Genomic DNA, 14,409 nt, shown 5'->3' on the forward strand with positions numbered 1-14,409 from the left:
TTACATTCCCACCAACAGTGCACAAGAGCTCCCTTTTCTCCACATCTTCACCAACACTTGTTATTTCTTGTCTTTTTGATAACAGCCATTCTACAGATGTAAGGTGATAGCTCATTGTGGTTTCAATTTGCATTTCCCTGATGATTAGAGATGTTGAGCATCTTTTCATGTACCTGTTGGCCATTGGTAAACATTGGCTGTTAAGGGAGATGATAATGATGTATACTGATGCTCCTTTATGAAACCTCTTCTTCACCTTTGTTTGCCTCTAGAATCTTTTGGACACAACAATTAACACTGTATTTTATTATTTAAATTCTCACATCATTCTATCAAGATCACATGTTCCTTAACTGCATGAGCCATGTGACCACACGTAGAAGTGATTCTAAAACAATGAGAACATCTCTTAAAATAGTTACTTCTCAAGGTTTTATGCTTATTCCAAAGATATCATCTTTCAGTGTTTTAAATGTTTCCTTCAAGCATGATCCAGCTTGATGAATACAAGAAAATATTGTTGCAACCATTGCCTTTCTAATGTTTAACCAAACATGAGATTATCCAATTTAATCATCCATACTATGCATCAAAAGTGATTCTGAATGACTCTTGGTTAAAAATAAGTACTCAGAAAATAAAGACCTACCACCATTGGGAATACACAAAAGCTTGTTCCATAGGCTTTAGAGGGAATTAAAGAAGAGGAGTTTCTAAGGTGTAACATCACATCAGTATATAGCTTCTCAGAGTGAGCACTCCAAAGGGTCAACTTTTGCTATATAAGTCTTGCTATATTTATGTAAAAATTGCTATGTGCTAGCATCAGCCCTTGTGCACGGTTCCTCTTTGAATAGTACTGAGCACATAGTAGGCCCTCAATAGTATGCAATTGATTTGTAGCTTAGTGTTAAGGTGGAATTAAGATTTGATATGAGACAAATAGATAGTAAAAGAATGGTTAAAAATATTGCAAAGGAAATACATTTTTTCACATATATGTAAACCTAGATTCTAGCCATGGTAATCTTCTGAGATGCGTATTCCATAATTTTAATGCTTTCACAAAGAGCCATTTATAACTTTAAGAATTTGGATGCTTGTTTGAGAACTAGAAAAAGAAGATATTGGCAAATAGTGGAAAAAGTCAAACCAGGATATTGTCAATTTGAGCTTTTAAGCAATGGATGGCAAGTGCCCAAGGAGTGACTACGGAAAGTTAGTTTGCAAAAGTTGAAGGACACCTAAACTGGGTCCTTCACTTATGAGTGGCAATATGCTAAGGTTGTCTGGAAGAAATCTGGGATCTGAAAACGTATGTTCAAACTCAGAGAACTTATTAAATTTATGATTCATTCCTCCAGTCAACATTAACTGAATAACTCGCATACTCTAGGCACCGTACTAGGCACTGGAGACACAGTCCTGGAAGCAACACTCACAGGGCCTCCCTGTTAGTCGTTATTATAAGAGCTATGAAGGAAAAGTGGAATAAACCACCTAAGTGAGTAATAGGGGGCTTCATTTTTATAGAGTGCTGGGAAGAACTTTCCAAAACTTTCTTTATCTGAAAAAAAAGTACTGCTAAAATGGTTATAAACATAGATTCCTATTTATTATATGATTCTTGCTGCTTATTAAAATATTGACAGTTTATCTAGGCTAATGGAAATAGGAAGAAAACTACCAGTGATTGAAGAAAAAGCAACTCATAGTGATGAAATGTAGTAAGTATACTGGTGTCAATATAATAAAGCTCGGAAAATATTACAGAATGTAGCTCAAATACAAGTCACCTGGTCAGCAAGCTATCTTTATTATGGTTTTAAAGTACCAAGCTACTGGTGGAACCAGTTGAAGCTGTTTATACAAAAGCTCATTGGAGAAAGGCCAAAATATTAAGAGAGCAAGCAACTACCTTTGGATTCAAGAAAAGATCTAGCCACTGCAATTCATTATTTAAAAAAAATTAAACCTGGGTTCTTATGTTTGTTAAAAGAGAAAAATACCCATGCATAACATAAAGTGTTATTTCGTTTATGGGAGCCTCTGGTTTTGAACTGTCTAGACACTGAAAGTGCCCATCAAAATGTAAACTTCATGTGGGCGTGGATTTTTGTATTTTGTCGACTGATCTTTCTGAAGAGCTTAGAATAGTGCCTGGCATTAGCAGGGCTCAATATTTTGAATGAATGAATGAGTGAAAATCAATGTAACAAATGAGGTCAATATTTATGTAGGAAAGAAAGAAAATCATCAAAATGTAGGTAATGTAACATTTAACATACAAAAAACAATTTGAAGGGATTGAATAAATGAAGTTGAGTTTATGTAAAGAAACTTACAAAGCTGATATTTTTATACCAACAAAGTAAGTATAAAAATATAAAGGAAGAGTTTATCCAGTATGTTGTCCATGAAATCAGATATTCAAATCACAAGGTTGTTTAAGAGGGTGTGAATTACATGATGTTCAATCTGTGTTTGCAAGTGGCAAGTGGAAGATAACCAAACTCTTCCTTTGGGGTGGCTCTCATAAGACTTTCAAAGAATTGTTTTGCTTCCTATGTGACATTACAAAGCTACAGTTTGGAAGGTACGACAATGTGGGTGTATCCACACCTCTATGAGTCTATTCGTAACCGATGTCCCTTTATTTGAAGATTATACTATTAATGCTGATTTTCATCTGCATTTTTTTCAATGTTGCTCAAGACCAGTCATCACCAATAGTCACTTCTGTGTCTCCTGTCTTTTGTTTTGCTGTCCCAATTTGCAATGCCAAATGATGCTGCGACACTCAGTCTGCAGAAAACCTTTTGCTTATGAGGAGTCACTCAGTTTCTGATGACTCTTCCCTGGTGTTGGTCTGCTAGCTCTGTTACTTTCAGCACTCTGTCATCATGTTGTTCCATTTTTGATTTTTCAACGTACCTTTGAGGTGCTTCCCCTTGACCAAGTACTTGCTGTCAGTACTGGTTTATGCAGATACTTGTTTAAAAGACTGTTTTATTGAAATATCAGGGATCAGCAGCCTCTATGTATGGATAAAAATGAATGATTACAGTAAAACCGCAGAGTGGTGAAATTAGCAGCACCATATTAAGGTACTACTCTGTAGGGAACAGAGCAGTCACTTTGCTACCTAGTCAATAATATTTATTGGGAAGATATTTTGTATACCGTGTGAACTCCTATTTACTCCGATGGTCCTTAGTTGTAAACTTTGATGATTCTCCTATAATATATTTTTCAATTCCTATATGAGGCTTCTTAGAAATTGAAAAGAATGTGGAAGTGCAGGAAATTTTACAAGATGGGACAAGTCAATAAAAGTCAGTTAGGAAATTGGGTGTCTACTAATTGCTAGGCACTGTGCTAGGTCCTGGACAAAAAGAATTAAATAAGACATACTCCCTCCCTTGACCCAGCTCCTAGTCAGGCAGGGGACCAGCCCAGTGCACGGTGCAAGGAGAGCAATAGCAGAAGAATGCCCGGGGTACAGAGGTAGTACAAGAAATCTGTGGGTATGGGAAGGAGTAGGAGTGTCAGAGAAGCCTTCCAAGAGAAGGTTTTAAAGACCAACTCTGAGTCCATCAGGCAGAAAAGAGGGGAGGACGTTCCAAAAACAGAGAGCAGACGACAGAAAGGTGCAGAGGAGTCAAGCAGTGTGGTGAGTTTGGGGAATTCCAAACAATGCAACATTGCTGAACCTTGCGCGCTTGTGGGGAACGGAAGGATATTAAACGTCACTTAGATATAGATTGCGTTTGTGAGGTGTGGAGGGGCCCAACCTAAGCAACTCCATTAGACTTTCTCCTGGGCTGACACTGACAGCTATGAAGACAAGTGTTGTGTGTATAATCACAAGGACTTTTCAGTCTTCTATGACCATATATACAATGTAAAAGGCAGCAGCCTTAGACAGTTTTTAAGACAAAGTATATCTTTTCTCTTGAGGTCCTTTTCCATTTCAGTGATTCTACGTTTTAAGTGGTGACTGTTGACTTGCAATAAAAATGTACCTTGTTGAAGATAGGAGAGCAACGGGACCCAGTTTATTTTGTGTAAAGAACTAATTGTTCTTTTCCTGCTGGACATTAAGCATGTTTCTCTCTGGCTGGGACAACTCTTTGATACCTTACAGAACTGCCCATCCTGTAGTTTTTTTGTGTGGGTTAAATCAAAGATTTTAAATAACTTTGTATCATACTGAAACAAAGTATGGTCAATAAACAGTTATTGGCTGGGCAAGTCTAGCACACATTTGATACACTTAAAGCACGTGATAAAAGAAATGTACAATTGTATGTGTTCATTATGAACTCTGCTGAATGTGTCATATTTGATGAATTCTTTGTTTACAAATGACTGCAATCTGTTCACACTCATTTGTATGAATTCATCGTGTTTTTCATTTAGCTCTCTAAAAAGAATATTATAATGCTAATTGCTGATAACTATTAGGTGAAGAATATTCCCTTTGAGCAATGCTTGGCATGTGGTAGAGTGGTACTTAATAAATGTTTGTTGAATCAAAGAACGAATTATTAATAGATTCTAATCAAGGCCTTTGATTCATCAGCAACTAAACTTCTTTAGTCTTAATTTTTACCTTATAGAGAAGTGCTGTCAATAGAGATATGACTTAAATCATATATGTAATTTTCTTTCAGTGTCCACATTTGAAAAAGTAAAAATAAATAGTTGAAATTAATTTTAATAATATATTTTATTTAACCCAATGTCAAAATATTGGGATTTCAATATATTATCAATATATTTTTATTAAAGAGCTATCTTAATACGTTTTAAAGATCTTTAAGGTATCTTAAACTCTTTTTTTCCCTACTAAGTTGTTAAAAATCTGGTGTGCATTTTATACTTACAGTATATCTCAATTCAGCTGATAAATTTTCAGCAGAAATACTCGATTTGTATTTAGATTCAGAATATTTATAGTTAAAAAGGTAGATTCATGTACTCATTTTTTCCAACATAATTAAAATTTTTCCAATATCTGAATCAATATCAGTTTTTAAATTTAAATTGTTTAAAATGAAACTGGGGGCCGGCCCTGGGGCCGAGTGGTTAAGTTTGCGCTCTCTGCTGCCGCCGCCCCGGGTTTCGCTAGTCTGGATCCTGGGCGCAGACATGGCATTGCTCATCAAGCCATGCTGAGGCGGCATCCCACATGCCACAACTAGAAGTACCCACAACTAAAAATATACACAACTATGTACCTGGGGGCTTTGGGGAGAAAAAGGAAAAATAAAATCTTTAAAATGAAATCAAATAAAAAAATTCAGTTCTTCAGCCACACTAGTGACGTGTCAAGTGCTCAACAATTGCACGTAGCTAGTATCTGCAATATAGGACAGTGTAGTTCTAGAGAATTCTGCACCATTGGGCTGCTGGTAGGCAATGCTCTTTTAGCACCTGTCAGTGTGGGTTTAGCACCTTGCAGATCTTTATTTTTCTTTTGTTTTCTCAGAACGTCAATTTTTTTCTGAAACCTTTGTTACTCTACCACTTTAGGTAGAAATCTCTAAATTAAACATGCCACATTTGGTTAATAATCCTAAAGAAAATTACTCAAAGCCTTAAAATAGTCCTTTTGTCATTTCTTCATGGTGACAAGCACAAGAAGTTATATGTAGTGACACAAGAGAATTTTGCTCAAGAGTATTCTCTTTATTAAAAATGATGGCTAAACAGTTTTGTTTTAATCACAATTCTGCCTCATGCCATTTTAAGAGGAGGAGAGCTCACGTAGGGTACACACTCAACTCCTTTTCAAAAACGCAATGACTTTTTCAAACCTAGGCTAAGTGAATTTTCATTATACATCAAGCCCAAAATTCTGGGTATGAATAAGGATTATTTGAATGCTACCTTTTGGATAGATAGAGTTGTTTCCAGTCTATTTTATCTGCCAGAATTATGGATTTGAGTTACCCACCCAATAACAACTTCCTTTGAATACAGTCCCACTGTTATAAAACTTGCTTTACGGGTTGATTTTAAAAATAAGTATCCTTTACTATTATTATGTAATACTCAGTAAGTTTCAATGTGTGAGCACAGTGTAGCAAATATAGCTAAGGGATTTGCCCTTGGCTTTTAATGTACATTTTAAAGTCTTAGAAGCCACTACGCTAGGATCCAGGGCTCTCCTTTGAGCTGTCTCTAGCCATTGTAGGTTCTAGGTATAGTGAACCTTACAAGGGTGAGGCTGTGGGTCTTGTGATTGGTGCAAGATTGAACAGTACTGCATATTCCAGTTATCTTTTTCTGTACACTATGAACCTGATGAATCTGTGATCTTGAATAAGTCAATTTAGTAGACTTTTTAAAATGGAAATAAATATGCCTGTCTGGGTCACCACAAGATAAAGACTTAGATACTGTGTGATTGGGCATTGAAAAGCAAAATCCAAGCTACCAGTTGAAGGAATGATTCATATTCTGATGGGGTTGAACACCTTTTCACAGACAGTTGTTAATTCCCATGTTAACACGATTACTATTGTAACACAGGTACTCTTGAGTGGCTGTAGCAGTCAAGGGTGACACTGTGGAAACGCTGACACTCTATTAGCAGCCCCTATAGGCAGCAGTGGCTCCAGTTGATCAGAAAACTACAAGTTTCTGCCCTGGCAACTTCAATACATCTTGGTGATTCAGGATTTCTGCAGAGGGACTGTAAAAGCTTGGCATTCCCAGTTGCACACCATAATTCAGGAGGCAGCCTTGCAGTTCCAAAGCCTGAATTCTGTTTGAGGAATGGTGATGAACACCAAAGGGATCTTGTGATTTTATTTGCTTTGTGAAATTGAGAAGTGTTTACAAGACGAAATGCTAAAGAAATAAATACGTAGATGCTGTTCTAGAAGTGAATATTTACTGGGTGGGAATTTTTTTCTCAGACAATCTTTGTATTTGCTATTTTTAGGTCTTTTGAAACGTTTTAAGGGTCAAGTGTTAACTTTTCAGAAACAACCTTTAATGAGTCAGGATAAAAACCATCTGGTGCAAGGATGCTGCCTTCAAATGGATGGGAAGTAGCTCAAAAATCGGATCTATCCTTTTCTATCTATTGCCGCTTTTATCTTTCTGCCCACCCATGAAAGGATGTGAAAAAGAAATATTAGAAAGAAGAGGAATAGAGAGAGATGGTAAGGTTTTTGTCCCAGAGGCTGTGTGCAAAACATAAGCTCTCAAATCAGACAGAAAGCAGCAGCATTGCTTTTTAGGGACTAATGGGCCCTGGACGATGCATTATGTAGGGATGTCTGCAGGATGTAAGGAGTGGCAGGCGGGTGGAAGGGTGAGGAAGACACCTGGAGGAGGTAGGACAGGGCCCAAATCAGCCCTCCTCCCTCCTTAAACAAACTCGCCCAAGTGACACTTCCTTGTGTCCCAGGAAGTGACGATCAGCCAGTGTAGACGTTGTGACTCCGGGGTCTCACCCACTCAGGGGGTGCTGCGGTGGGCGCCAGGCGACGTCTTCCGCCGGCCCCATTCCCGGGGCGGCCGCGCGGTCGGGGCCACCTCGCCAGCCGCCTGGCCTGAGGCCCTCGCACGAAGGATTCTCGAGCAGCCCCCGCGAGGCTGCGGACGCTTCTTGGGGCTTTTGTGCGCTTTGCCCAACTCTTAGGGTGACCTGAACCCAAGCTTCCCTGGAGAAGGCGACTGAGAGAGGGCTCGGGGGGAGGACACGAATCGAAAAAGCTTGGAAACGGGGGCGCAGGAGAAGACGACTCTAAGAATGGGAAAAGTCCCGAGGTGGGAGACAGGCGGTGTAGGCTCCCGGGTAGGATCGTGCCCAGATCTTCCCAGGGAAACAGACAAAAAGGGCCCCCGCACTGCATCAGCGCCCTCTCACCTCCGCCCGGCAAAACCCAAACACGAATAAAAATAAAAACCACCAGAGGCTCTCAGACGCCCGTGCTCCGCGGGGGGGCCCAGAAACGAGAATAAACACGGGCCCCGGCGGCCCGGAGCGCGGGAGGAGGCGGAGGAGGCGGCCCCGCATCCCTAATGAGGGAATGAATGGAGAGGCCCCCTCGCCTGGCGCCCGCCCACCCGGCGGCGGCCGCCAAGTGCCTCTGGGCGCTGCGTGCCGCGCCCGCCGCTCCGCGCGCAGCCGGCTCGGCCGCTCCTCCCGGCTGCGGCGGCGGGGACCGCGCGGAGCGAGGCGGGCTGGCGCGCCGGGGGCGCCGGGAGCGCCGGGAGCGCCGGGAGCGGGGGCGCCGCGGCCGCTGGGCCCCGCGCGCGTGGCTGCGGCTCGGCCGGGCGGCGCCGCACACCTGAGGCGGGGCGCGGGCGCGCTGTCAGGGCCGCGGCCGCCGGCCCCGCGCCGCGCTCGCCGGCCGCTGATTGGAGGCGCGAGTTCACCTTCAGCCATGGCCCGGGCCGCCTAGCGGGGCCCGGCCGCCGCCCCCGGCTCCCTGCCCGCCGCATCCCGGCCGGCCCGCGCCCGCAACCGCCGTCGCCCCGAGCCCTCCCTCGCGCCGCCCGCGGCCCCCGGCGGCGCCGCCGCGGGCAGCGGCTCCCCCTCCTCTTCCTCCGCGTCCTCTGCCCCGTCTCCGCGCCCGGCGCCCCGCCCGCGGCCTGCGGGAGCCGCTCGCCCCGGCCCGGGCCCGGCCTCGCGCCCGCCTCGGCGCCCACTGCCCCTCGGCCCGGCGCCCGCAGCCCCGCGCGGCCAGCGAGCCCCCGGCCCGACCCCGGCGCCCGCACAAAATGTCGGCCCGGACGCCATTGCCGACGGTGAACGAGCGGGACACGGAGAATGTGAGTAGCCGGAGCCTCCCGGGCAGCGGCGGGGCGAGACCCTCCTCCGAGCCCCGCTGCCCCTCCGCGTGGGCCGCCCCCTGGCCCAAGGGCGGTCCCCGCGCGGCAGGGCGTCCCCCTGGAGCCCGGGTGCCCCTGGCCCCCCTCTCAGCCCCCAGGCTTCTTTGCAAGCTCATTTCGCTGCTTGCCCCTCAAGGGTAAAGGTGGGGCATGTCACTGGCGCCCTGTCCTCCTCGGAGGTGGTCCTCCAGGAGAGGCTGGGGTGATGGAGGGCAGAGAGCTAGGAGGTGGCAGAGTGGGCATCCCGGATTGCTTTCTTTCTACCTCGGCATTCCCTTTCCCCACCCGACTGTTTGCTTTCCGATAACAGACAAGCCAGCTGACGACCTCGGCCACCCCTGCTTTTCTGGTTCTTTCACCCCTTTGCACCCCCGTCTCCCCCGCATTGCCCCATGACTTTGCTTTTTGTAGCATCGTGTCCACGTTTGGGGTCGTGAGCACCCAAGGGGGAAGGTCGGGAGTGGAAGGGACGAGAACGGTAGTAGAGATGGATGTGTGTGTCTGTGTATGTGAGTTTGCATCGCTGTGATACTCTTCCTCAGAGATGAGTACAAGAATTTCACCAACAGCTTCCGTGGCCCTGGGGTTACAGCAAAATGTTTCAAAGCCCTGTGAAGCCCAGGGCTTTTTATTCTTTTCCTGAAGCCAGTGGCAAGAATTCAGGGCAGGTTTTACTTTAAATCTCTCTCCTCCTTCTTGGAGTGTCACAAGGTGCGTTTCTTTGAAGGAAGGATTTTCTGTGTCTTTGATCAAATTGCCCTCAGGAGTTTTTATCTAGATGCAGATGTCCCTAGTGTTTAAACTCTTGAAAAAGAACAAGATTAGCTGTATTTCCACCTTCTGAAAAGTACAATTGTGTGTGTATGTGAGTTCCTTGGTGGGAAAGGTTTTTTTTGTTTTGTTTTGTATTGTCTTCCAAACCCTCCTGACCTGTAAATAGGGCCTTGGCTGATTTTTCTGACTGATTTTAAGGAGCTAGACGGGTACCAAGTTTTGGTTGGCTGTCCAGATCTCTCTGGTTGCCTAGTTAGTTCATCACCTCTCCAGCTCTTGGTGTACCACTGTCTTCGTAGGGCTGGTAAGATGAAATAATGAAGTGCTTTGCTGTTCTGAGACAAAAGGCATGAGAGAGAAGAGATACAAGCTCCTCTCTGAAGTGTTGGAGGGAGGGATAAACAGATTATTTCATCTTGGAGAGTAGGGGGGCACAGAAACTTAATATAATTATATGAAGGGAGAAGAAGTTCTAGTAAGAGACTATTGTTAAAGGCTAGGAAGGTGTTTCAAAGTATGCTTTTGTCCTCCCTCGTGTGGTGCCTTTAAAATGGTAAAGATAGTGTAAGGCTGCTGATATCGTAAATTGTAACTTAATTTGCATCATAACTATTTCAAAAAATATAATTGTATGTAATTTTGATTGAGAGATTGAAGAAGATGAGAAAGAGATGAAACATTTGATTAAAGTTGATTTTAAAGCCAAGTTGGTACAGAATTTTTCTAATAGGAACTCTAAAAAAATTCCTGTCATTCAGTGTGTCATTTCAGTGTGAATGAAAAGACAGATGATGACCTTTGTTTTTATTTGCAAAACACGGTGTGTGTTAACCCAGCAAGGGTAGAAAAACACATTGTTTTTATTTTCCTTTGGATTTTGAATAGTATAGCTCATTCCATACTTGTGTGAGTAAGGTACTGTATACAGACATGAGATAGCATTATAGAAATGTGCAGCAAGGAATAGTAGAAAATGCAGCATCGCATGGAAGACCAAGAAAAAGGATTTTTAAGCTAAGTAATAATAGTGTGTTAAATTTTATTGTACCTTGTGAAAATGATTATGCTGTGTAAACGCATTTGCTCTCTTTCTGACCGTGTTATTTCAAAGTCACTTTTATGATCTTGTCCCAATGTTGTCATTGTGTTGTACATAACTTATACCTCCATTTACGTTACTTTACCCACATCCTGATTTTCTCCTGATTGCTGTGGAAAATATCTATAGTACTGTGCTCTTAATTTGTCAGTAAGTATGCGCTGAGCTCTGTGTTTGAGCTGGAAGGGATATGGAAGTAGTATTTAAGATAAGACTCTCCCCTCAAGGAGTTTATAGGAAAGGTAGATATAATCCCAAAGAGTGTACAGTAGAAAATGCTGTGTAAGTAGGGCTAAATTGGTTTAGAAGTGCCGTAGGTGTTTATCAAAGGGACCACCAGTGATGCCTATAAAACCACCGTTGGTGTCTCTCTTTATTCCCTGGTTGGTAGTAAATGTCATTATCCATTCTTTCTTACCTCTCAGCAATGAAATAAAGTCACACACCTGCTTGTTAGCTAATTTATTAATGCCAGTATGGCAATCAAAACATACATTTGTTTGTAGTCGTTTTCAGTTACAGTGACATGTTTAAAAAAATGGTTGTGAAAATTTAGATTCATATGACTTTTAAAGGCTTCTAAGTCTTTTGGAATATTGAGGACATAACTAAAAACATTTTACTACTGCTAGAAATGTTTTAATTTAAACAAATATGGAATTTAAAAAGCCGTCTTTGTATTTTATTGTCATTTGCAGTTCATATAAAAATTTGTTTAGTCATACATGAACATATTTGGATTTTGTATCCTTGGGAATATTCATCATGTAGCCTTGCCCACGTCGCTAATGTATATTCAAGCTAAATTTAAAAATTCCAGAGAGGAATGTTATAGCACTGATCTGTTTACTAATACTGGATGTAGTAGAGTAAGGAAGAATTGCTTTTCTTTGAGAAGGTTCTGTGTGTTCTTTTTCAGGAGTATTTTCTTAAATGAAGGATTTGTGTGTGCATTGGTAATAGGCCTCGAATGGCTAAATACAACAGAACAACCAATGATTAAGTTGAAAAGCAGTAATGCTTCCTAGCGCAGTAGAAAAGACATGTTGCAGAGAATAGAATTCATTTATGCAAAGTGTGTTTGATTTTGTAGAGTGTAAGTCCAGAAAAAGAATGAGCCTTTGAAATATTTTTCTTTCTTCTGTTAGATTATATTTGGATAATTCCAGCATGCATATAGATAATATATTACCATTACTGTTATGTGCTTTGAAATGAAGCAAAAAAGAATTTTTTTTCATGTTTTGGAAAAACTCTGATTATGCTAATTTTTATGGATCCAAAATGTCTAGACTAGCTTTCTGTGGTGAAATTTTGATCAGCATGAAGAAAATTGATTTGCCTCCTTCTTGGGATGTTTTAAAATGGACTTTTGTTAAATTTATTTTGAAATTTTTAATAACGAAATTCTTGGCGGTGATTCTTTTCATAGATCTGAAACTCACTGGGATGACAAGTACTTAGTGTAACTAAAGTGGCCATCAGTAGTTTGCCCAATGGGAGCCATTGTTAATAGTGGGAACAAGCAAGAGGGAAGCATGCATGGCTTTGCCACCATCCTTGGGTTTGCTCAAGTAGCATGTGCATCCCTCATGTGTCACAGGACCTGTCACACTGCATTGTAATTGCTGAATTGCTTTGTTTCTTTTATTCTGTATTGCCAGTACCCAGCACAGTAACTAGTAATAAGACGAAAGAGATCAGTGCTATGGCCTTCCCCTTTTGAATTTTTTCACTTGTCATCAATATATACTAGTGACACTGGGAAGGGTAGATGTTACATGTTACACACTGAGAGACAGAAGCCTTCAGAAAGTTAAGTGAGCTGCCCAAGGTAATAATGAATCTCTGACATCTTCCACTGTTGTTCTGCTCATGTGGTTCCTCCTTGGAGGTAGTTTTTTGGTTTGTTTTGTTTTTGTCTTAGAGATTTTCAAAGAACATGTGAAATGATACGATACTTTATTAGAGGAAGAACAGCTATGCCATGCTCATCTCTACTTCTGAACCTTTGCTATTTTTCCCGTTTGGCGTACCCTGCTCCTTTCCCCTTATTGCAAACTTACAAATTCTTTATGGCATGGCTCATGTCTTTAAGGTTTCTGAAATGATAGCAGCCGGCATTTCTGTCTGCTCTAGCTAAATATCTATCTATCTATAGTCTACACCGTTAGTCTCCAAAGTGGGTGTGCAGTACAATCTGTTGTGAGAAAAAACGTCTTTACCTTCGTCTACTTCCCTTCTGACCTACATGCCACCATTAACTCTTCTTTTTTATTTTATAAACCTCAGGTTGTTTAGAATCAGCCACATCATTTTTAAGTTATTATATTTTTTTACCATTCCTTCTTCCATCTCAGACTTTCCTTCGGGCATCATTTTCCCTTTTCCTCATGAACATCTTTGAAGTTCTTTTGGTGAAGGATTGTCAGTCATAAACTTTCTTTTTTAAACCTGAAAATAATTTTGCCCTTATTCTTTTTTTTTATCCCCCTGAGGAAGATTAGCCCCGAGCTAACATCTACCAATCCTCCTCTTTTTTCTGAGGAAGACTGGTCCTGAGCTAACATCGGTGCCCATCTTCCTGTACTTTATATGTGGGACGCCTACCACAGCATGGCTTGCCACCCGGTGCCATGTCTGCACCCAGGATCTGAACTGGTGAACCCCGGGCCGCCGAAGCAGAACATGCGCACTTAACTGCTGTGCCACTGGGCTTGCCCCCTGCTCTTATTCTTGAAAGATAGCTTTGCTCAGTCTCCATTTCTTAGTTGATGGTTATTTTCTTTCTCTCCTCAGAAGGTAATATTCCATTGTCTACTGATTTCCATTGTTTTGGTTCGGAAGTCATCTGCCTGTAGGTAGGCAATCTTTTCTGTCTCTTTTTAAGATTCTCTCTTTTTCTTAGGTGTTGTATTTTCACTACAGTTGTGTTTAGGTATGGATTTCTTTCTTTTTTTTTTTTCCTGCTTGCTTTCTATGTCTGTGCATTCATATTTTTCATTAGTTCTGGACTTTTATCAACTGTTCTCTTTTTGGATGTTGCTGTGCTTCTGGTCTCTTTAGAGTTTTGTTGTGGGACTCTGAGTAGATTGTTAGACCTTGACTCTCCCATATGCATTAACTTGTCATTAATTTTTCCCGCAAGTTCATTGCCTCTCTGTGCTATGAACTGTTTAATTTGCTTAGATCTAAACTCTGTGGATTTATATCTTTCATCAGTATTGGAAATGTGCCAACCATTATCTTTTTGAATAGTGCCTTTCCTCTGTTCTCTCTAGTGTTTCTATTGCTCTCATTAGATATGCTTAAATATCTCATTCTAGCCTATGTATGTTTAAACTCTCATTCCTTTCCCTATTTCACTGTTTCTCTGTACTGTAATCTGTAGTACAATTTACAGTACAGTTACTGTATGTAATATGGTTAGATGTATCTTTTAGTTAGCTAAATCTCTTTATCTGTATTTAAATCACTAACTCCTCTGTTGAATTTGTTTTTATTGTGATAAAAAAACATAACATGAGATCTACCCTCTTAACAAAATTTTAAGTGTGCAGTACAGTATTGTTAACTATAGCACAATGTTGTACAGCAGATATCTAGAACTTTTTCATCTTGAGTGACTGAAATTGAAATTTTATACCATTGAATAGCAACTCCCATTTTCCTCTCTCCCC

At 41.6% G+C, this 14,409-nt stretch overlaps 1 protein-coding gene across 3 annotated transcripts in view; it reads left to right on the plus strand.

The window, feature by feature from the left end:
* The first annotated feature begins 3,514 nt into the window (after positions 1 to 3,514).
* Positions 3,515 to 14,409, plus strand: part of MARK1 (microtubule affinity regulating kinase 1) — a 122,856-nt gene continuing 111,961 nt past the window's right edge. For 2 of the 3 annotated variants that reach the window (XM_070256039.1, XM_070256040.1), the window contains exon 1: positions 3,515 to 3,673. In XM_070256039.1, coding sequence (XP_070112140.1) covers positions 3,530 to 3,673 — 144 coding nt within the window. In that variant the 5' untranslated portion in view covers positions 3,515 to 3,529. Of the gene's footprint in view, positions 3,674 to 8,430; positions 8,797 to 14,409 lie in introns of those variants that run through there. The other variant, XM_070256041.1, reaches the window with a different exon arrangement.

The sequence above is a fragment of the Equus caballus genome, chromosome 30 (genome assembly GCF_041296265.1).
Source record: "Equus caballus isolate H_3958 breed thoroughbred chromosome 30, TB-T2T, whole genome shotgun sequence".
NCBI classification, from domain to species: Eukaryota; Metazoa; Chordata; class Mammalia; order Perissodactyla; family Equidae; genus Equus; species Equus caballus.